The 24,506-nt window shown below is 37.8% G+C and overlaps 1 protein-coding gene across 2 annotated transcripts in view; it reads left to right on the top strand.

The window, feature by feature from the left end:
* LOC136881096 (dentin sialophosphoprotein) overlaps nt 1-22,273 on the top strand; it is a 96,523-nt gene extending 74,250 nt beyond the window's left edge. For both annotated transcript variants that reach the window (XM_067153718.2, XM_067153719.2), the window contains exons 2-3: nt 3,652-3,777; nt 16,409-22,273. In XM_067153718.2, coding sequence (XP_067009819.2) covers nt 16,647-20,738 — 4,092 coding nt within the window. In that variant the 5' untranslated portion in view covers nt 3,652-3,777; nt 16,409-16,646 and the 3' untranslated portion in view covers nt 20,739-22,273. The remainder of the gene's footprint in view (nt 1-3,651; nt 3,778-16,408) is intronic.
* The last annotated feature ends 2,233 nt before the right edge of the window (nt 22,274-24,506 follow it).

Below are 24,506 nucleotides of genomic sequence, written 5' to 3' on the forward strand. Positions count from 1 at the left end.
CTAACAAGTTGATAGGTTACTTCAAGGACAATCACCTCCATTGCCGGTTAATTCGTTGCCATGACGGCTGAATAATGTTTCTATGTCGGCGAGTTCTCCATTGATGGACTCCATTTCATTTATTGCCTTTTACAGGCCTTCAAGACACACAGCAGAAGCTGCCGAGAGATATCTAGTGCAGATGTTAGTTCATCGCCGTCTGTCTCTCGCATCTTCTTCCGCGGTCGTTTCTTGAAAAGCTGCCTTCGTGCGATCTTTCCACCGTCTCCTTGGGCGCCCTCTTGGCTGTTTTTCATCTGGTTGAGTGTGAAATACCCGATATGGAGGGGATCCGTTTGCCCTGCTGGCATGTCCGAACCACTGCAGTCTCCTTCCTATTATCCTTCCGATATATACAGTAGCTTTCCAAACCGTTTGTACAGGTCCTCCTTCGGTTTTCATTCCCATCTTCCTTCCACGATATTAAAAACAGGTCCATAGGTCGTCCTCAGTACCTCTTGAAGGCATACATTCTGTCGTCAGTTGTCGGTAGAGTCGCCCATGTTTCACAACCGTACAGCTGCACGAATGTCATGTATAGGTGGGTCTTATTTCTCTGTGGTACCAGACGCGTATTGAATAGGTTATTCGGGCTATTATTCACTGTCTCGCCTCTTTCTATTACGTCTTCTTGACAGTACTAAACCTAGGTGTTTATTCGTGGACACGTTCAAAATTATGTTCAACAATAACGGAACAAAAGAGGGTGTGACAATTCTGTACTTCGTTATCTCATCGTTCACCACTAGGCCAACTTCCTTGGCATTATGTAGAAATCTAGAGGTATCTATGTGCACTTTTTCTAGCATATCATCTATAATCGCAACGTCGTTTGCAAAGGCCTGGATTGTGTCTTCCTACCATCCACATCTCTCTGGTGCGACGATTATCACGGCTTACCATCTTCAGGGCTTAGTTAAACAGTATTGGCGCTAATGGATCGCCTTGTCTCAATCCATTTCGAACACCGAACGGTGTCGGTAATGGGTTTCCGAACCGTACTCGACAACCTGCTTCTGAATAGCAGGCTGCAATTAGTCGAATATATTTTTTAGGAATGTCCAGCACCTTCCTTGTCCTCCACAGCATGCATCTGGCAATACTGGCATAGGCCTGTTGGAAGTCGATGGAGACGAGGTTGAAGTTCCCAATCGTTCGTAACATTTCTCAGTCAGTTGTCTTATGGTGAAAATGTGGTCGATAGTTCAACGCCTCTCGATGGAGCGACATTGATATGATCCCACGATTCTTTATGCCCATGGTTTCATGTGGTTTAATATCAAGGTGGTGAAGAGTTTGTAGCCTGTCTCAAGCAGTGAGATTCCTCGGTAATTTGATGCTTGCATGCTATCACCTTTTTGTGAAGATGGGGCATATAATTGCTCTCTTCGAATCATTAGGAGACCAAATGTTGGATAATCAGGAGTCTTAACTCTTCCACCACCTACGCCTCCGCACCAGGAGAGCTCCTGGAGCTGTGTTGTTCTTCAAGACATCTGAAGCAACTTTAATATCTCTCTGTCTCAGGTGATCCAGGTACTTCCACATGGTTAACGTGGATCTTCCTCGGAGTGGAAACTGGTGCTTCACCATTCTCATCCATGGCTTAAAAATACACATCTAAATTCGTGAATAACTTAATTATCGTTGTCTAAACGTTAAAAATGTATTCTGACATAAAATTTTGGAGATAGTACTTTACACACATTTTGTTCTACACACTTTTTAGATTGAACTAATGTTTACGTATATATTTGGAAGTTAGTGAAAAATGTAATAATTGCTGTATCTCCGTTATTATCCCTCCTACGATTTGATTGCGTATGACCTCTGGAGAGGTCTGGTGCAGGTCTTCCCATTTGATGCACATGGGTGACGCGCGCGCGCGCGCGCGCGCGTGTGTGCGTGCGTGCGTGCGTGCGTGCGTGTGCATGTGTTGGTGATTATTGTTTTAAAAGGAAGTTCAACTAGGCAACCATCCTCTATATAACATTAATCAGAGAAAAAATGACAGGGATCTGACAGTTCGAAAAATGAAGACATCGGCCAGAGAAAGATAAGGGCCGCAGAGGGTGTGAAAATGAAAGGCTCCCTAGGCCTCGGGAACTTAATACCGTTGTTGTCGGAAAAGAACGAGTTGGCCAAGGGAGATCGGATAGGATAGATGAAAGTGAGGAGCATGGCAGAAGTGGAAGCAATACCAGGACTCATCTGAGGGCCCCATGGATTCCACCCACACTCCCAAGTAAGAGACTCTGGGGCCCCTTTTAGTAGCCTCTTACGACAGGCAGTGGATAGCGTGGGTGTTATTCTTTTGCCCACACCCACTACTTTCGACTAACACGAGGGCATCTGCTCAAGGCTAAAGATCTTCATCGGTCAGACGAATCACCATAAACAGCATCGTATGCCTTCATTCCATATGAACACTGGAGAGATTTGGAATTGAACACAGTTTTTTTGCACGCAATCTAATTATTAGAAATTGTATGCCATCAACTCTCCTTCCCTGCAGGCCACAATCTGATGGTGATTTCCTTTCCACCACTGGTACTTGAACCAAGCAACCATGGTCAGAACATCAAGACTCGATGCCTTAACCATCATGGCCACCAAGCGGGCCCATCGTACGGTAAAAAAACGTATGAATCATAAAAGATGAGATTGTTTACTGAGCGAGTGCTGCGGGATTTGTCAGGAATCAGCTTGCTTTCGGGAGACAATGTATTTGAATCCTACTGTCAGCAGCGCTGAAGATGGTTTTCCATGGTTTCCCATTTTCACACCAGGCAAATGCCGGGGCTGTAACTTTGTTAAGTTAATGGTCGCTTCCTTCCCACTCCCATCCCATTGTCACCATAGAACATATCTGTCGGTGCGACATAAAGCAGATTGAAAACAAAAGGCCTCTCTCCCGCAGGAGGGTTCAAGGACGGGAGGAAATACTCAATATGTGAGAATATTGTTTTATCAAAAATGCTACATTGGAATGGTATTGATTTATAAATATTTAATTTAGTTCCAGATTTTAAACTTTTGCAGTGCTTTTACACTTATGTTTTGTTGTTTAATTTAGATTAGAGTGAAGAACAAATAAATGCCTTTTGCTTACCCAAAAATATGTAAGATAGATATTCTATCCTTTCAGAAAATGTCTATTTACTGATATGTAATACATATTGGAAAAATACATGGGAATTTTAAAATTAAAATCATGCCTCTGTGTTTTGGATTCCACATTAAACTGGAGGTCCCACGACTGTTATCACAATATCATCAGTAACGTAAAAATACAGGCTGGGTTCCTTGTTTTTTGATATGGAAAAGCGGGGGTGAAATATTGTTTGAAATTGTGAAAAAATTGAACTGATTATGCCCCAAGTTATTTTTGTTGAGTATATATTTAAATCTTTGTTCCATAATATTAAATTAGTTTCCATGGATGAAGTTCAGTGTTGACTCTTGGCTAACAGAAACGACTGAGTTTCTCTTGACTGGAAGGTATTATAGGCCTACTTGGAATGCAATTCAACTTTGGCCATGTTTTCTTGATGTGAGGGATCGTACCTTGATATTGGATGCTTTGTTTTGTAATTAATGTTTTGTACGTAGGATTATGGTCATGATCTACTTTGTACCCCTCCACCTTGAGTCCGCAACTGGTGGATGGAGGGGACTTTTGACATTGGTGTGATGGTCATTTAGAGGAATCGCAAGGAACATCTGCAATAATAAAGAGTAAGTTTATTTATAATACAGGAAATTGAATTTGATTGTAGATTTTTAACGGAAGAGTAATGTGAAGAATCCTGGTCTTGTGTAGACGATAGTTATTTCATCCTAGAGTTATGTTAATGTGCCTTTTTGGTGATTTTGTGAATGTGAGTTTCTGGAAGCCTTAATTTTTATTTGGATATTTCATGTTGTGATATTACATTCTGGACACACCTATTGATGCAAGCTGTCACACACATTACATCTGCAACTCTACTGTTTAAACATTCTAGAAGGCATTATGTGCCTAATTACAAAAATCACCCTTTATATTTCTGAATTTAAAGAATGAATTTAACATTTTGATTATAATTTTTTTTTCTGTAAAAATAAAATATTGAAATAACATGTAAATTATTCTGGATCCATATGGTCAGGTGTATCTGCAGTCAGATGAATATATTTCTGATGGTAGAGCACTGGCCAAGGTTTGATCCTTGCTTAGTCCAGTGGTGAAGGTTCTCAAATATGTTAGCCTTGTGTCTGCACATTTATCGGCACGTAAAAATTCTCGGGACAAAATTCTGGTACGTCGGCATCTTTGAAAACCTTAAAAATATTTAGTGCGACATAACCAATAACATTACATTATAGATGTATTTCTCTCTGTATTTACCTGATGAGTCAGGAGTATTGCTCAGCTGGAAAATAAATATGTCGTACATTATTATTATTAATGTGATACTAGATGAAACCTGTCAAAACTACACTGATGACGGAGTATTTATGGAAGGCCTTCCTTTTATAAAAGGTTACATTTTTGCACAGATGTTTCTGTATATCTACACACCTTGTGTAGAAACCATGTTGATTTTTATATTATTTCTCCATGAGGTACGTAATTCAGGGAACAGACAGAAGTGGGAATCTCGCTGTTAATCTTTTTCCCTCAATGGATGTTTCTAAAAGTCCACAAAATGTGGAATGCTTGAAACTTTGGTGATTCCTCAACTTAATGGACCTCTTTGAACGTAACATTATGAGTGCTGTTATTTTTAGGAATTTATGGTGTAGTGTGTGTGGCCAAGGAATTTAGTTTTCCTCTTTTCTATAGTTGCAGTCAACTCCCTTGTTTCATCTACTTCCTGAAAGTAAAGTTAAAAAAGGGATTACAAAGAACCATGTAAAGTAAAGTTAAAAAAGGGATTACAAAGCGCCATGTAACAGTTGTCGATTTCTTCTTTGTTACCCTGAATGTGAATGGGAATAGTTATAGTTTTACTGTTATTTATCCTCCGATAAAGGGGATAACCTTGTGCATTATCTTTTGCTTCACGGGTGAACTGTTTTAGGTATTCCTTCTTACTTACCATCAACCGTGCAGAATGATTCCTGATTTAAGCCGCACAGACCCTGGACCATATGAGCTTTTACTAATTTGTATACGTTGGTTCTGGAAGTTCTGCTGGAATCACTTTGTCAGAATCTCTGACTTCTCTAAACTTGCATTTATCTTGAAGATTCAGTAGGAAATGAACATGAGGCAAACCTCTCTTTTGGAACTCGACAGTATAAGTAAATGTTTTAACTTCCCTCAATATTTGTTATGAAATCCTGGTCTCACAGCAGTTCTGTTATGAACATGCATTTTCTGCAGGTTATTCAAACCCTGGCTGGAATTTCCATTTCCTGTTACTTTTAGGCAGAATTTACACTTTCAAGTTTTCTATAGATCGCACTCAAGACATAGCAACATACAACTGTCCTTAGCTAAATACAGGTCAGGAAAATAAATATAAACACCATGCCTTGTGCCTTGTTTGTAGTCATACGAAATGCCAGAACTTTTCCTTCCAATGTAGTAGTGAGTACTACACTGGTGTGACCTTTTGTTAGGGGCTGTAATTAAATATGTTAATGAGCCTAATTTAATTTATTTTGTGTAAGTGTGATGTTAACCCATTCACGTACCATTTAATTGAACTTATTTATACCTTGGTGTACTATTTATTTTCTTTATTTTACTTGTTATTATCACAGACAATGAAAAAGCATACTTTACTGCAACACTATTTCACCAGTTGTGATGCATGAATGATACTCTAGAGTATTACTTACGTGCTCCCAGCTCCATTCCCTATTGTGTAAAATATTATCACGAACCTACTACGCTGGCGTAGCAGGGGGAGAGGTGATATTCCCACATGGTGGCGGATAGGTTGGTCCTAACGGGCTTGCCGGCGGACTTGAGGGAAATAAAATACCTCTCGTGGACCAAAAACACAATCACCTGTGGGTGAGGAACGCAGGCGAAGAATACACCCATGGCATTGATACTTTGTCATTATATAAATTTTTCATCTAAACAGTTTTATGTGGCTGAAGATGTATATAATATACGAAACATGTACCACTTTTAACCAATAAGTTGCCTTAAGCAATTTAGTGTATCGACAAGGTGGAAAATAAAAATACTTAGTTGTGAATCTGTGTAAGTGCGATACGGACCATGAAGCTGATTTTATGTAATAGCACCAAAATTGACCGACCAATAGATATGTTCTGCGCACAGGAGATACAGGAGGTACTCATAAATTTGAAAAATCAAAGCTCGTGGGCAGACATGATCTATAATGAACATTTGAAGAGTTTAGCTCCCGTTCTCATTGAACACCTTACTAGGCTATTCAACGAATGTGTTAAACAGGGATGAATACCAGATCGATGGTGGACTTCAACGATAAAGACCCTTTATAAAGGGAAGGGAGAGCGACCCTAATTCATATCGAGGAGTAGCATTAGAATGCACATTATTGAAGATATTGACCAAACTGTTTACGCAAAGGCTGAATGCTTTACTATCAGTATCTTCCAGAAGAGTAATTCAGATTTAGGAAAAACCAGTCCACAATACAGGCCTTCAATATTGCCTTCAGAATGATATTCATGAACCCTTTAGATTCATGAAGGGGAAGCTACATGTTATATTCGTGAATTATTCGAAAGCCTTTGATACAATTAGTCGAACACAAGTCATGTCAAAGATTGAGGATCTCATAGGAAAAAATAATCCCATATTGCAACTGGTAAAAAACATACTGGCAAAGAATGAGGTGCAAATAGACAATTCGATCACAATATCCAATCCAATAGACCAAACTACAGGTGTACTACAGGGTGATCCTTTAAGCCCTCTCTTTTTTAACGTCGCAACACATTATGTCATTCAGGCAACGAAGACAGAAGGCACAAACATTTATATGTACGCAGATGACATGGTTTTAGTACTCTGCATTTGGCATTTGAGCGACTCGTAGAGTGGGCTAAAATAAATGACCTTCATGTTAACAGAAGTAAAACCATGACTATGACCTTTAGGAAAGGAGGCAGACATGCAGCAAGTGATGTGATATATTTGGATGGAGAACCATTAATCAGTGTGAATAAATTTAAATACCTTGGAATAACACTGCATATACAAGGAACCAATTTCACAGTGCATATCAAACAAAGATTAACAGCAGCATTGGTAGCTATTAATGACATCAACTATTTATATAAAATATCCCCTCAGGCAGCGTTGAAGTTATGCAGAGTGATAATAGCACCTGTAATAACCTACGGCATCTTCAGTATCTGGCAGCATCTGTCAGTAAGAAACTTAAAGGATGTGGAGAACATTTTTAAAGAGAGCCTTATGTTTGTCGAAATTCACTTTTTGAGACTGGTGTATGAGCTAACTAGGGCAATGATGTTTTTGGAGGAAATACGGGACAAATCTTCTCTTCCATCAACTCCAGCATACCAAAGTTTATTTCGCGAACATCAGAAAAAAAAATCGGAAATCTGGTTGGACTTCTACAGTATGGAAGTGATGATCAATGACAAATGGAAGGAAGCCAACTACGAGTTACGGCCCTATCAGCAATGCTTGCTGTGCATGGTATTCACTTCAAACTATGCTCCACGATGAAGTATCACTCGCCAAATGAGGGATGCATGTGTGCTTTGTGCGGGAAGCAGTGTGATCGCTATCACGTACTAAGGTGTGAAGGAAGGAAAAGTCCTCTAAGTTCTGCATTGAATGATTTTGTTTATTCTTTGTATATGGCAATTAGCTGCAATAAATATATTATTATTAGTAGTGTGCTTTAGACGCAATCCCTTGGTCAGTAATACTATTATTTAACGCTAGTTTCTGGGAATGTGGGGCATTGTGGGTTGGATCCACTGATTGTTTTAACTTCATACCCTTCCATTCGTTCTTCGCCCTCGCGTTTTCGAATCTGATCAGTGGAGGATTCTGGATTTTTAAATTGTCATAACATTTTGCCTCAGTTCATACCATTAGGGGCCAATGACCTAGATGTTTGGCCCCTTTAAACCACATCATCAGTTGTAGGCCTAAAATTCAGTGACATGTTCGACAGCAAAACAGCACTTTGTTCACCCCTATCACCGCTCATGTCCCCCCCAGCCACTCTCTTCTAAAAATTCCCTTATAATCGCTTTGTCACTCAACTTAGGAGGCAGCCATGATTTTGCTTACAATGAGGTTGCGAATGCTAAAAAAAAGGTTGCTAAGATACAGCTCCTTCTTTCCACGGAATAACTGCACAGAAGTATTTATGAAATACATCAATGAAATAAAACGGTGCTTCCATCTGGCAAGAGGTACCTTACTAATATCAAATTCTTTCACAAAGGAAACCTGCTAGGAGCGGGTCCGGAAATAAACACTATGCGCTGACGGAGAGGCCCGTCTTTGTTCCGGTGTGCATTCGAGAGCCAGAGGTCCGTCTTTGTACGGGAATGGGTTAAAGGGTGTCCAGTTTGAAAACCACTGAATCAGAGAGTAAAATTGCCTTCCATAATCTTGAACACAATCAGCATTACGGATATGTCCATATTGGAAGTCACCTAAGTTGTTGCAGCCAAATAATTTCTAATTAATCCTTTTCAGGAATCTGTGTGCTGTTTTTATATTCTAATATAATAGTATAAATAATAATAATAATTTATTATTATTATTATTAGTATAAATAATATAAATATGTAAAAGTAAATATAAATGATAAAAAGCTGTTGCGTTTTCCTGAGATTATTGTTAACTGAGAAATCTATACCTATCCAATTGTTTAAATGGAACTATACTAATTAATACAGCTGGCATAAATGTTCAAACTGTTATGAGTTCAAAGGCGTTTTTCATAATCGATTAATATTTGAAATAGTAATGTCTTAACGTACGATTTGTGGGCCTTTGCGCTGACTATCACACAGCGTTCAGTAGCACAAGGCTAGGTGATTTGTTATGGATGACATGGAACGGTTCAATTTCTAAATACTGTATTGTCTTCTCATAACAGCATTTGTGACTTGTTAAACATGTCTTTGAAAACTTTTATAGAATAACATAAGGGTTTGTTGTTAGGTCCACCCTGTCAATAGTTAATTGGCTGGTTTCTGGTACACTACAATTACCTGTGAGTTACCTAAAAGCGCTTGTAACTTTAACTGTGCTGATAACTTTAATGAGTTTCTGGAAACTTAAATCCAGATTCATAAGCCGTGGTAATAAACAGTACAGTTATCGTCATGTTTAGTATCTCTCATCCTCCGATAGATATCTGTACGTAAATGTTCTTAGGATTATTTTGGTAACATCTAGTTACTTTTACTAGCAGAAGTATTCTACAATGAAAAATGGTTGGCAAATATGTACAGTTATCTCAGTCAGTCTGATTCAGCATGTAATAATAATCTCTCATAATATAAAAATATGTACGATCTAATGATGCAAAAATTAGGTATATATTATTTCCCCTTCTTTCTTATTGACAGTATGCAGACTTCGTCTTAAATATCACCTTGATCGTTGTTGTCAATCAGATCACTTTTCACTGATCCAGAACACAACAAACATAAACAAAAATAATCACATAAATGAAAACTTTCTGCACACTTTGGAACCTATCATTCTGGCACTGAAGTTCTGCACTGATGGTGTGATATCCATCTGCTCTCACTGCAACTGTTGCAGTTTTTTTTTTTTTACTGACCATGCAACATGCATTGACAGAAATACTTAAGTCCAGATTGTTTTATGTTTATTGGGAGTCTGAGACCTCACGTCACCGGTTAAAGGATATAATAGCATTTAAAAAAGCAATGAAAAATCAATATTTATTATTCAACAGGTTAATATTAAATGCATACTGGTAAATGTAAATATTTATGGTAAATCCTCCATAATTTCAGATTGTGTTCACTACTGTAACTGTTGGTGGGACTCATGATTGAAAGCCTGACGAAAGAGATCTTAACATTATAGCTACACTGAAAGATCAATTAGAGCCTGATGAAAATCCGTTTGACTCTAGTTCTATTTTATTTGACGATTCATTTCCCATATTGGAAAATATATTTACAGTAGAGTGTCATGCTCCAAGGAGATTATAACCTAAACAGCTGGGACAGATGACACCATACAGTTGGAATCGGTGACCAAAGCCAGTGATAACATGGAAGTAAACGTACTAACCGAAATATTGTCGAGTCCAGCACACCCAAGCGAGTTAAAACTACAATGAATGACTGTAAATATATTATAACCAGTTCATTATCACTTCCTAAGTTTTATGAAACTAATATAAGACCTTGTACGAAACGGTATGGAGTGGCGGCTCATAGCAGTATTTGTTGGAATCAGTTCTAACATAGAGGTAACTATAGCACTAGCTGCAGTTACCAGTCGTTGTGGAGATAAGTGTGAAGAAGCCGATAACTGTTGTTTCGGAAGCTCATTTTAAACATATCACCATGTTAAGTCACTGATAACTACGCATTTACAGATAACTGTCGTTCCAGAAACCGGCCAAATGTCCTTCATTAATTCAAGACTTAATTTTTGTACATTTCAAGAACTACCATTCTCTTCCTCAGCGAATAAACTTCACAAGTAAAATTTCTCACATTCTGGGAACCAGTTAAACATGAAATCTTTACACATATGACATTAAAAAGTTCTCTTGTAAAGTAAAAGTTTGCACTTGAATTTTTGTATCAGTTTATATAACTATACACTGAAAGTTCATATTAAAACATCTTCATTATCATAAAACAATCCTTTGACAGATGAAACCTAAAAAATCTTGCCAGTTATTCAGATTAAAATGTAGTCCTGCTACGGTTATCATTTCCTTTGCCGTTCACAAATTAACTGTGTCTCATGTCCCATTGGATTATGCCATCCCTATGCCATGCTTGCTGAGTAGAACCCAAACTGATCAGTACTGGTGCAACTATTAACTTCCCCTGTGTTCTTGAGAACTCAGGTGGATATTCTTCTTATTCTAAAATAAGAAAATCTAATAGAAGCTTATTTATATTAACGAAATAAAAATCTAACTCTAAGTAATGGATCAAACTTGCTCTATGTAGTGAGCCAGCACAATCTCTCTCAACAGCCAGGCATGTATTAGCAGAGGTAGGGGCTAAACAACTGTGATTCCAGATTATTCACATGCGAGGGAGAGGAAAAAATCAAAAGTAAAGACGTGACCATCAGCTTGTGAGCTTGTCAATACGAACCAATTGTGAACTAATATGGTTACATTTGTTGATAGTTAACCTTTATAACACAGCAACAAGAGATTTGCTGAAATGCCTGTTAAACACACTTAGTATTGTTATTTATTTGGAAAACATAATCATGCTTTCCCATACTTTATTAATATATCCTCCAAACACTTAAAAATCAAGGCGTGCGTATCATTTAAGAGTCTGACGTGGTAGAATGGATCCAAGGCATATCTTTAATGAAGAAAGTTGCTGTATTAATTTCTCTGGACATAGAGTGGTGCTTTTGACAATGCTTGATGGCCCAAAATGTTGTCCCAGTTAAAGGAGAAACGATGCTCAAAAAATCTCTCTAAACTAATTCAGTCTTACTTTTGTAAAAGAAGAGTGAAGCTTCAGATTGGAACAGCAGTCTTTACAAAATATGTTTCCAAAGGTTGTCCGCAAGGATCAATATACATCCGTGGTTTCTGGAATATCCTTAATGACGACCTCTTACAGCTAATTCTTCCAAAGGGATGTCGAGTCATTGCCTACACCGATGATGCTTGTCTTCTAATTGAAGCTGAAAATGTGAAAGATCTCACCGTTCAAATTCTGCTTTGTGTAATGTTTTTAACTGGGGTGAAACTAACAAACTTTAATTCAATGCAATGAAGACCAAAGCAATGTTTCTCATGAGGAGAAGAAACAGAAGAAACCAAGAATAATTATGAATTGACATCAGATAAAAATTGAGGATCAATTATCATTTTTGGGCATTAACCAAGTCAAAAAACTCGCATTCAGAACTCACTAGTAAATTTTTACAGGGACTGACTGTTGCATGCAGACCGTCGTGGGGACAGAATTCAGAAGTACTTTAATTTATTATGCAGCATTTGTGTCACTGATTCTATACTGTGCCTCTTCTTTCCGAAACACACTGGAAAAGAAATGGGCCCAGAATAAATGATTTGCAAATTCAAAGAGGCTTTGTGCTCCGGATCTCCCGAGCTTACCGAACAACTTCGACCGATGCAATACTTACTATTTCTGGAATTGAGCCACTCTTTTTGACTGCAATGGGACTAGCCGAACTGACATTACTTAAGAAAAATAGGCCATCACCTCAGCCTATCATCAATACTGTTATAGAACAACAACGCCACTTTTTACAGTCTGGTCATCCAAGATTGTTCAAGAAGATTCTCCGCAACAAATGCATAGACCTCATGACTGCATCATTTATACTGATGGCTCTCGTTCATCAACAACGGTAAGGACCTTGTTGGGTGTGCTTTTGTAGTATATGAAAACGAAAGTGAAGTTTTTACAGCGCAGTATAAATTATCCTCCTGCTATTCGGTCTTTCAGGCAGAAATGCTAGCCATTAAATGTGCAATACAGTGGTGTCATGACGACAACAAAAGGCTCCAAATACTCAGTGACTTGCAAGCTGCATTGAAGTCTGTAGATAAATATAATATGAACCTGTTAGCAGTTGCTATAGGAACTATAGCTCACCAAAACCGTCATATCTGCATTTCCTGGATTCGCGGACATACTGGGTCCATCGGAAATGAAAGAGCTGATCAATTAGCAAAAGTTGCTGCTCAATCAAATCGGGAAATTATGTATGACAGTTCTCTCTTATGCTATGCAAGATGACGAATCAAAAAACATATCTTAAATCAATGGAACGTCCTTTGGACCTCTGTTTTAAATGGATCCGTTAGTAGAAGAATATATTTTCCCACGGTTTACAACCGACTTCAGTGCAAACATTTGGTGCCAAATTTTAAGTTAACACAATTTATGTCAGGCCATGAAAATTTCAAATCATATTTAAAATTATTTTGACAGGTGACTATTCTTGCTTTTGTAGGTCTACTCAAACAGTTGATCATTTAATATTTGATTGTCCTGTGTTTACAAGAGCAAGGTTTGATTTGGACTCTCATTTCAACTGCTATGGTATTCATCTTTCACAACCACTATACCATATTTTCATACAGAAATGCTGTTACAAACATTTCCTAATTTTCATTCATCGCATCTTTCGTAAACTGGTTCTGTAAATCACCGTCATTATGTTTAGTTTATAATTGTATGTTTCAATTACAACCCTAAAATACTTTGTAAAATAGGGGTTCATTTATATTGGATATTCATAATAATAATAATAATAATAATAATAATAATAATAATAATTGAAGAGTAGTGTTCTTGACTACCTACTTCAGCGTAGTGTTACCTGGTAACAAGCGTGCATGTCAACACGTCTAGAATATAATGGTATGTTCAATTTCTTTGTAACCAACAGTTACCTTATTTCTTTTAAATCTCCTTTTCCCATCTTAAGTTTGCCTGTCATAAAAACATTGCAGACCCAAGAGGTAAGTTACATTATATTTACGAGACATGCTTATACGTACTGTACAGTATCAGTATCATTGCTAGGTTCTCAACAAGGAAACGGGTTACTTGGTAACATGTCTTTGCATCAGTTAATCCTGTGTGATATGGCAAGACTAGCACCCGCTCTCGACCAGTAAAATTGCAAGCAGCAGTTTTATTGATATTTTGAAAAGTAAGTGTGATGTATAAATGAATTGCCTATCTGAATTTGTAACAGCATCAAAAATTACTCTAGTTCTGTTGAAAAATTAAGTTGGTGTCTATCTCCATTATTAACAAATTCACAGGAACACCTAGCACAGTGTTTCACTATCTCCTTAAAACCATTAACATGTTAAGTGCCAGACCAAAATTTATGGGATTCCATCTAGTATCCCAAACCAAACCCCATGGTGCAACAGCCCTGATGGGCCATAGCTGACCAAGCGACCGCTGCTCGGCCCAAAGGCCTGCAGATTACGAGTGTCATTCTGGGCAGCACGACAAATCCTCTCCACCGTTATTCTTGGTTCCCTAAACCGAGACTGCCATCTCATTGTCAGATGGCTCCTCAGTTGTAATCCCGTAGACTACCTCGAACCAGCCCTCAGATCCAGGTAAAAATCCCTGGTCTGGCTGGGAATCGAACCCGGGACCTCCGGTAAGAGGCAGGCATGCTATCACTACACCACAGGGCCGGCCTGTGCCATCTAGTGCTGTGAGCTAATTGCACCGAGTTACTCCCCAGTACCAAAATGCTCGCAGGGTTAGCCAAGCAGGTGATAACTGAAATGAGGATATATTTGTGTTATATTAGGTTGACTTATCTATATTTGATCAGATAGTGTGACCCTCAGGGTCGTATTGGTCATTACGAATTGTGCACTCGCACATCCCCGTGTACGGTCGCACTTATACCGTATTATTATTTATAAATTTCATTTTCCGTATTGACAGATTCAAAGTATAGATAAGAAAAGTGTTTTTCCACCAATCAATACACAATTTAAAAATACTTATACCGTAGTGAATGTCCAGATGCTCAGCCATACTTACCTTTTCATTTGAAGGGACACATTTATGTTGTTGATTATGAGAGACTAGTTAGCGTGTTCATAATATGAGCTTGCCTGAAGTGTTATTTTTATTGCTGTATTTGTGGGCTTTAAGTGGGAGATATTGCTTGCACGATAATTTCGCTCGTCAGGGAACCATACATTCATCTATGGCCAAAGTACAGCCTGGAGTCTTTCACTTCCTGAAATCAGTTTTCTGTCATGTTCACAAGAAGCTGTATTTTGTGCTGTTTGGCCTACCTGTTGTTAATTGTTGGCAAAATGCCAGAATCTCAGGAGCATCTAAAACCTGTTTCTGCTCATAATACTACGAGCAACTTTCGTATAGAAAACAGTCTTTTAACTCCGGTAACACGCAAAGGATGGCAGATGGACCAGACCCATACACAAGCAAAAATCGAGGAATTTCCTCATTTTGTCCTATGTTGTGTCCACCCATTCATTAAGCCAGCTGATCTACTTAAATGCTTAGTTATTAAAACTTAATGAGCATTACAATTCATCTCCTCTACCATTAAATTTATTACTTCATCTGTAACAAACAATAAATGCCATACGGTGAAGCTTCGGAATCATTAGCCAACCCTGTGCCTCTACCATTATTTTTTATTATTATTATTCCCGACTCTTCCTTGTTTCGAAACCCTATCCTCATTTTCACTTTGAGGCTCACTTTCAGCGCTTTCTGAATTGTCACTACTTTCTACAATCTCATTGTCTGTACTCAGTTCAAAATCACTAACTACATTTTTGTCAATGTCGTAATTATCAGACTTGTTCAATAAATCATCCAGACTATCTGCACTCAGTCATTTACTGCTTGATTTGCTCATAATGATTGAAAAATAGTAATGAACAAACTAACTGATGCAAAAGTAAACTAACAGCACTGTACACTTACACAAACAATCCGCAAGATAGACAGTGACTTGGTCGGCTTACAAATCACTCCTGACATACCCATATGGGGTCGCACCAAAACAGAAATTGATGAATGAAAGGTGGACTATGCACTTACTTAGATGGTCAACATGATGGCAGGAAGAGGCTTTATACTGTTTCGAAACACACACATACTGTGCACCCAAATGGGTTTGCACAGTTCTCGATTTTGAACAAGCTTACAACCCCATTTGATTGGACTTCACCGATGAAGGGAATGCATAATGTTCCTGAAAAATGTATGAATGAATAATTTTCAATTGTAAGAAGTGTATTGACAAGGTGGACTCAACACAAACTATTTTAGTAGATTTAACCCCATTTGGGGATGTGACGTTCAAGAAATTGAGTGCTCTCGTATACCCAAATGGAGTGACTTGGCACTCAACGTGTTAGGAATATAATAACAGAATATTACAGTGGATTATAAGTTATTTGGCTTTAACAACTTCAGTGACGAACCCAGTGTATTATTGTTGTGTTGAAGGAGTGTGTAATACCCAGGCTGTTCTCTGCATTGCTCTTCCTTATAACTATTTCTTCATTTTGAATTACTTAGAACTCTCTTACTGCAGGAATATTAAACTTTTGTGATAATATTAATTTTATATCTTATTTATAGTTGTATACAACAGTGATGTTTAATATTAATACATTTGTTTTAATCCTATTTCTAGACCGAAGTCCATCCTCTTCTTTGCATAATTTGCAGTTTAAATGACAGTCTCACCGGTTATGGGCAGGTACAAGAGATCCATATGTGCTGATGCCACCTGAAAGATGTTTGAGCTATGGAGTGACAGACATGGACTGTGAGATCTTGCATCATATTGGAGGCTCCAAGTACCTTTCACCTGACAATGCTTGTGTACATAGTTTTATTTTGGTGATTCCTTCATTCTCCTGAAGAAGGAAATGGCTAACAGTGCTCATTGCACCATGGACTTGAAACAAGAAATGTCTGATAATGTAAATTATAGCAGTGACTCGCGACCTGAGAGGGAGACATCTTTTGTGGATGTTAAATCTTTGTTGGATGAAGCTATTTTTCCACTCTATAGACCCTTAATTCTTAATCCTGTGCGAGAAACTGATGTTAGTGTAGCACAATTTCGATCTGATCCAGATGCACAGTCGCCAAGAAGCTTTCGTGGTTTTATTGAGAGAGTTACAACATTTAAACCACAGACATGGGGTGCCGATCCCAATGCAGCCTTATATTTTGCTAAGCATGGTTGGAGAGGTACAACTGACTGTAATATTCGGTGTAATATGTGTTTGACCTCCATAGATTGTTCCCATGTACTGGGCAAAGGTGAATTATGGTTCATATTGGCAAAGAAAGGTCATGATACTTTGTGTCCTTTTCAGTTTATTTCAACTCCAGATGATTTGTTCAAACTTCCCACAGACCCTGGAATTATTCAGCAAAATGTGACGAAGATATGGGGAAGCCTAATTACATTGGAAACTGAATTACCGAGTATAACTGAAGATGTGATCAGTGATTTAGGGATAGAGAACAAAGTTGTGGACTTATTCTTCAAAGCATTGGAGTCGCCTGTGACAGAATTTGGTTTAAGTGCTCTTGTGCTGGGACTGTGTGGTTGGGTTAAGGGTAATTCAAGGAACACTATTGAGTGCAATTTTTGTCAAAGGTGTGTGGGACTTTGGAATTTCTTTTCCATTGCGGACAAAACCCCTTCGTTATCGTCCCAGGAGGAACCTGTGCCTAATTCATCCTCAGAAGTTCCTTCTCACGAGAAAGATGCTCATTCACCGAAGCCACCATCTCCTAGCGTATGTTCTGAACATAGTCCTAGTCAGGAAATTATTCCTAGTGATTGTGAAGTGCCGTTGGATAGCAATGACTATGTTAGCGAGGAGTGTTCAGAAACATCTGACATGGAGTCAGGTGATGGTGTTGACGAGGAAGAAGATGAAGGTGAGGATTTCGAGGAATACGATCAATCAAGCACTATGGATATTCCCAGATCAATGTCAAAGTCGCGTTCAACTGGAAAACGAAAGAAGGTATTTGACAGTAATTCTGAAGAACACAGTGAAGACAGTGATGATGAAGTAGCTTCTCGATCAAATTTAAGTAGTTGTGCAAGTTTTCAAGGTAGGGTACTGGACAGAAACGCATTTTCGGTTGATTCTTCTGATCTTTTTGAACGAGATCGTATAATTCAGCTAGCTCGAAAAATAAAAAAGCAGGCAATTGATAGAATGTATAGAATTAGAGTAAGGTATGCTGATTATAGGGCAAGATTTAGTAATGAAAACTCTGAAAATTATTTGAAAGAATCATGCACAAAAAGTAGTCTAGGTTCAATAGATAAAGTTCAGCAGGTAGGTACAAGCAGGATTCTAGGTCAGGCTGTAGACACCACTTTAATATCTGGTTCACACAACGATATTCAAGAAGTAGAGGATGATGATAGCGATATGGAATGTAATAGGAAAAATAAACGTGGAATAGAAGAATCCAGTCTTGACGAGATTTGCAACGGTCCTTCTAGAGAAGAGTTACCTGACAATAACTTCAAATTAGTTCTTGAGTGTCCATCGTCTTCTGAGGCAGATGATGGATCTGTGGACCCTTTGGACACTCAGGGAGTAAAACGTACCCTTGAAGATGTGCATGGTGAAGATTTGAATGACAGTAGTTCTGTTAAACGTAGGAAAGTAGGCGATGATACCAGTGAAAAAGAAATTAGTTCAATAAGCCAATGCACATTAGTTAATGTAAAAGACATAACTAATAGGTTATCTGCACATGGGGTGACCCTTGCCAAGTGTGAGCCAATACAAATTGGTCCTCTGTCAGAAGCAGCTGAGCCTAGGGAGAGGGGCACTAAAAGAAAAGCAAATTCAATGGATGAAGAACAGGCTGAAACAGGCCGAAACACACTGCATCCAAGGAAGGATCTTGCAAATAATGTTGAAGTTTTTAATGCAGAAGGGCTTCCATGTGAAGATTCTAATGTAACTGGAGAATTGAAAAACAAAATTAATGATTCAAATGTAAATAAAGAATCAGACCTTCTATGTAAAGAAAATTCTTCAGCAGTCAGTGTGAAGGATGGAAAAGAAGGATCTAAAAGTATATCTGATGGTATTTCTAAAGATGATGATGAAATACCTGTAGACATGAGAAATGGTATTGATTCATCAAAACTTAGTTCAGAAAATGAATGTGAAATAGATTCAGCAACTTTCCACAGTGAAGAACAAGGGAAAATAATAAACAGTAATAAAGTTACCTTGCATGAGATTGCTGTTAGTAATGGAGATGTAAAGGAGGATCCTGTTGAAGGTAGTCGTAAGATCTCTAATGGTGATTCAGCAATAGTTTCACCAGATTCTAGACATGAAGAAAAATCTGGCAGTGAAAGAATGAATGGTAAACTAGAATCAGAATCTATTGGCCCATGTAATTCTACTACTGACCATGGGAATGAAGTTGTAGAGGACAATGCTAAGCATGAAATATGTATTGTTCAAGAGGAAACAGATATCATAGATACTAAGATGGATATAAATGAATCTTCACAGTCAGATCACGCTGGAGCTGAGAATCATGAAATGAGAGTGAATGAATCTAAAGGAAATGACGAAACTTCTGTGGCACACAGTTTTTCCAAGAGTCCTGAAGGGGGCGAGATAAGTGCAAATCCTGTTTCAAATAATGCTGAAACAAATTCTTCAGTTGCAGAAGAAAAGAAAATTATCATTGCTGATGAAAATCTTGTTACTATGAAAAATCCTGTATGCTGTGGTGTTGAACCTATTGAAAATGATAACTGTAAAGAAAATGTAGATATTGAGATTAAGATGGAAAGTGCTGATAGTGAAAGTTTGCCATGTACTGTTGCAGAGACTGATATTAATACAGACAAATCAGATGTTGCAGGGGCTGGTAACAATATTGCTGATACAGAAACCAGTTCTGCAGAGAAAAAATCAAACGATGATGTAAAGGTACGTGATGATAGTCGTGGAGATATAAAATCAGATGTCTCCACGGGGGAAGTACAGTGTCTATCAAGTCATGGAAAAGAAATAGACGGTAGCATTGATGAGAAGACAGACATTGTCCCTGATGATAAAGTTGAAACTTCCCAAGTAAGCGCTGATGTAGATAAAAGCCCTGATGTAAAAGAGGATAGCAGTATATTTGTAGACTCTTCTGCAATTGTTGTTGAAACTTCCCAAGTAAGCGTTGATGTAGATAAAAGTCCTGATATAAAAGAGGATAGCAGTATATTAGCAGACTCTTCTGCAAATGTTAAAGACAGTGACATCTCTGTACAAGAAGATGGCCTCGACAGAAACAACAGGGAAGATAATGTAGGGGAAAAATTACAATCCTTAAGTGAGCAGAAGATACCCGTATCAACTGACGAGGCTGTGGAAATTGAATTAAAAGATAGTGAATGTCCTGTTGTTGATGACAAGCAAGATGTTGTTATGGAGCATTGTGAAGAGGAAGATAAAAATATAAGTATAGTCATCAGCACAGACAAAACGAGTGAGGTAGGTACTTGTAATACTGAAGATATAAAAGATAATGGGGAAGAGATGGAAGTATCTGGTCCACCGCAAGTCCCCTTAGACGACAGTTGTGAGCAAAGGGCACCTGCCGATAAAGATGCATCTCAAGATTGTGCAGTGTCCAGGAAGAACGTTGATGAAGAAGTGGTTAGTAGAAAACGTAGGCATTCATCTGTTGAAGAGGAAGAAGTACAAGGAGATAGTCATAAGAAATTCAAATCAGATGAAGCTGTTGCAAAAGTGGATTTCCACCCTATTAAAGAGCACCGTTTTTGGTGCATATATCGTTTGAATACCGCTACTTCAAATGGTGTTGCCAAACCAGGTTGGGCACAGTTACGGGATGGTTTAAGGTTGGGTTTGTCCATGGAATGTGTTTCCTACGATGATACGGTAGATCTCAAGGATTTCAGAATGAGACTAGCTAAACATCTGGCTCATTGGTGAATTTGAGTGTGTTATTTTATTTGAGAAATCAAATTGTTTAAGGCTGAAGTGGATCATAGCGAATATGCTCCATTGTCTCACGGGCATTGTCGGCAGTGAGTTTTATGTACAGTTCTATTAGCTGAAGAACAAAACTTTGTGACAGTGAAGTGAAATATCCTCCTCCAAAGTCAGTTTTGTTTTTTTAAGAACTACGCTTTCCAAATATGATCCATGCACTGTCGTTAGTGCAACACGAGTTTTAATTGGGTTTTTGAAAAATGTATTGTCAGGGCTGTTCAACTTGCTGGTTATACTTTTACAAGATCTGTTTTTACCATTTGTGTGATTGAAAGATGTATACACTTTCTTTATAGTTGAAGCTAGTGATTAGTTGGCCATGAAATGTGCTTCCAGGTAGGTTACTGTAAAGAATCCCGTGAATTTAATTTCTGTGTCAACATTCCAGAGTAGGAAATATTCCCTGTATAAAGTTTGCTGTCTGGTCTTGTATATGAATGGAACATTGCTTATCTCTGATAGTTTAATTGGGGTTGAGAAGTAAGGCTGTAAACAAGGAAAAACTCTATGCAACTTTCAAATTTCAGTTGCATTTAGGTTGACATTTCAGTGAATTTTGCAAGAGTTTTACTTCCAAAGTTTAATGTGCTTAAGAAATATTGTCACATCTTCATGCCTACTATTTGAACTGATCGGTGATTGAAGTAGGTGTTACATATTCACTCAGAACGTTGTTCTTCATCTTTTCTGAGAAATATATTTCAAGAATAAACTAGGCTATAATTTGTTTGTATCTTGAATTTAACATTTTATTGTGATCGCTGGTGGACTGAAAACCTGAAGACTCCTACAATCACTCACAGATCTCAAGTTGAACAGTTTTGATAAATTCACCATATTCTGATAGCGTGCGTGTGAGAACATTGTGCTCAATTATATAGAATATGTCGAGGGCACATGAAGAGTGTGTTTTTAGGTTCTTGAGTTACAAAATGTGTTAATTTAATGGTTGTTTAAGAAGTGACGGTTTTCTGTCAAAGAGAACCTTTGAAACATTCATAGTGTACTCTACTACAGAATTGAAATAAATGTCACTTGTCTGTGAGGTGTAATATAGTATATGCCTTTTTATTTAGTAAGAGAGATTTTACGTATTATTTTACATATATTTTGTCTTTAGAAAATTTATGTTAAAAGGTGATAATGGAGATTTTTCTTATCTGCTCTTGAGTTCTGTGTAGTTACAGATGCAGATCTTTTGTGTATTATTTGCACTTCATTACCATTTTATAAAATGCATTTAATTTTGTTTTGGCAGAGAAACCAGGTTTTTTCCCTTTCGGTGTGAATATTCTTTCATATCTGGGGAAAAACTTCTTGGTGAAAAATTAGGAGAGATGATTTGATCGGTTCCTGTAATTTGTAAGTTTATTGTCACATTTGGTGCAATAAAGTCATAAAATGTATATTTGTACCATATTTTGTATTACAGTTGCATCATGGTCTCTTTCAACTATTAAATTAACATAATACAGGCCTTTTGTTTTCTTTCTGGTGTAATTCTGTTACGATTCATCCAGTTTTAACCACAAAATTAGCTATTATGAAAAAACTTTTAGTTTGATAGATAAGTCAAGCTATAGAGATCTGTGTGAAAAAGTTTTATTGGATTGAATAAATCGTAGTTATCATATTTTATGTTCGTAAATCTGTCCGCTTTGAAACTGATGTTGCTGTGTATACTTTACAACCTTAAAATTCTGCATTACATCATGCAGAAACAGTTTGAAACAAGTTACTGGGACATTGTGTTAAATATTCCGGTATAACACTTTGCTTGCTTTATGCAAGTTTTTAAAATGCTGAGAAAGAAAATGTTTCCTCATAAGCAAAAGCTTCTCACAACTTTGTGTGTGCTATAACATTTGGTACTGTGAAACACTAGGCCTGAATGCTTTGTTGAAACAGATCATGGATTGAATATCCTCCTCTGTAGCTATAACAGTTGATTTATCTGCCATTTAAAAAAAATACATGTTCTCTGAATATATTGCTTTCCAGTCCTACTCCCTGGTTTATATGGCCTTTGCATTGGTAGTGCAGTACTGTAATCCTTAAGGTACTCATCCAAACCTTAACTTTTCTTTTGAACAACAAATGTGGATTTTATAATGTAGGTTCTTCTGCCTGCCAAAACTAATTTTAATTAATAAATTTATAAACTATCTGATAAAGAAAATATATGTTATCAGTATTTTACTTTAAAAGATAATGATCAAAATGTGGTTGGCATTGTTTGCACACAACACGCAACTTACCGTTTTTTCCTTATTGCAGCACTGCAAAAGATATGTTGGCTGGAGTACTTACACTACACGAGTTCTATGGCTTAATTTTAAGCACGTGCCACTTTCTTGGTCCGCTGTTGAGTATGATGTGGAGAAAATATTATCTGGCAATGAAGTGCTATCTGCAACTTGCTTATCGCGTATTTTACTACTGCAAGGAAGAGGACGTTCAAGTTTTTTTCTGTTATTGTTTACAGCTCACTGACGCAGACAGGTCTAATGGTGACGATGGATTAGCGCAAGGCTGGGACTGGGAGAGAAGCGACAGTGACCCTAATTAAGGCACAGCCCCTGAATTTACTTATTGTGAAAATGGAACATTCAGGGCTGCTGAGAGTGCGGTTCAATTCCACTTTCTCTTGGTTCCTTTTATTATCTATCTTTTCTCCCAATTCCTGAGTGAATTGGGAGTTCAGTCTGTGAACCATTGGTTTCATTTTCATCCGGTGACATGTTGAGCTCAATTTCAATTTTATTTAATGCATTATGCCTTATTTATTCCTGTAGTCCACTGTTTCAGTTTTCCGCAAACTTTATTATGAATCAGTTAATACGGCCAACTTCTGTCATCTTCGTTGTCTGTTTCATGTTCCGAGCGATTGAAATATGAATTAATGTACATTGAGTATTCAGCAGAAAGGCTGGTTTGTTCCTCAATAGTTCAGCCATCAGCTCTCTTAACCCTCCAGCAGGTGCGCCTAAAAAAATACCAGGCGCATGGTGTACTTTATACTCCACACTTCACCAACACATAATAATGGTAAATATCTCATTTTCACCAAATTTTATTTATCCACTTCACTAATAATTACAAATGTTCGCATATTATACACTGTAGGAAGTGAAAATGCAACAATAAATGTTATTTGCACGCTTGAAAACTTTTCAGAAATTTGATCCGATTAACAAGCATCTTCTAATACACAGGCGTTCTGATCACAGGTCTACAAACTAACTAGGACAAGTGTTCACCTTCTTCGTTGTTGCAAGAATCACATGTGTAGGTAACTTTTACATGTTTCTTGCAAGCATACTGATTGCAGGAAGTACACTGAATGGGGGTACTATGTCTTTTGCTCGACCACATGAGCAACACCTTCCAGGTTTCTTCCACTGGTCCATCACAGTTTACTTCATCTATGGCAGGTCTACAGTATATTTCGAGGAATGCTCTAATATCACATGGGAGTGACATTATAGTTGCTCATTCTATGAGGTGTGGTTTCACAGCAGATAAAGACAAGCTTTTCAGGAAATTCCTTCTGGTTACCATAGAATTTCTGGGATTTGATCGTTTATTCCAGCTATGTTCAACAATGACTAAAACACTGCCGGCCGGGCTGAGTGGCTCAGACGGTTAAGGCGCTGGCCTTCTAACCCCAACTAGGCAGGTTCGATCCTGGATCAGTCCGGTGGTATT

This window comes from Anabrus simplex, chromosome 9 (genome assembly GCF_040414725.1).
Source record: "Anabrus simplex isolate iqAnaSimp1 chromosome 9, ASM4041472v1, whole genome shotgun sequence".
Taxonomy (NCBI): domain Eukaryota; kingdom Metazoa; phylum Arthropoda; class Insecta; order Orthoptera; family Tettigoniidae; genus Anabrus; species Anabrus simplex.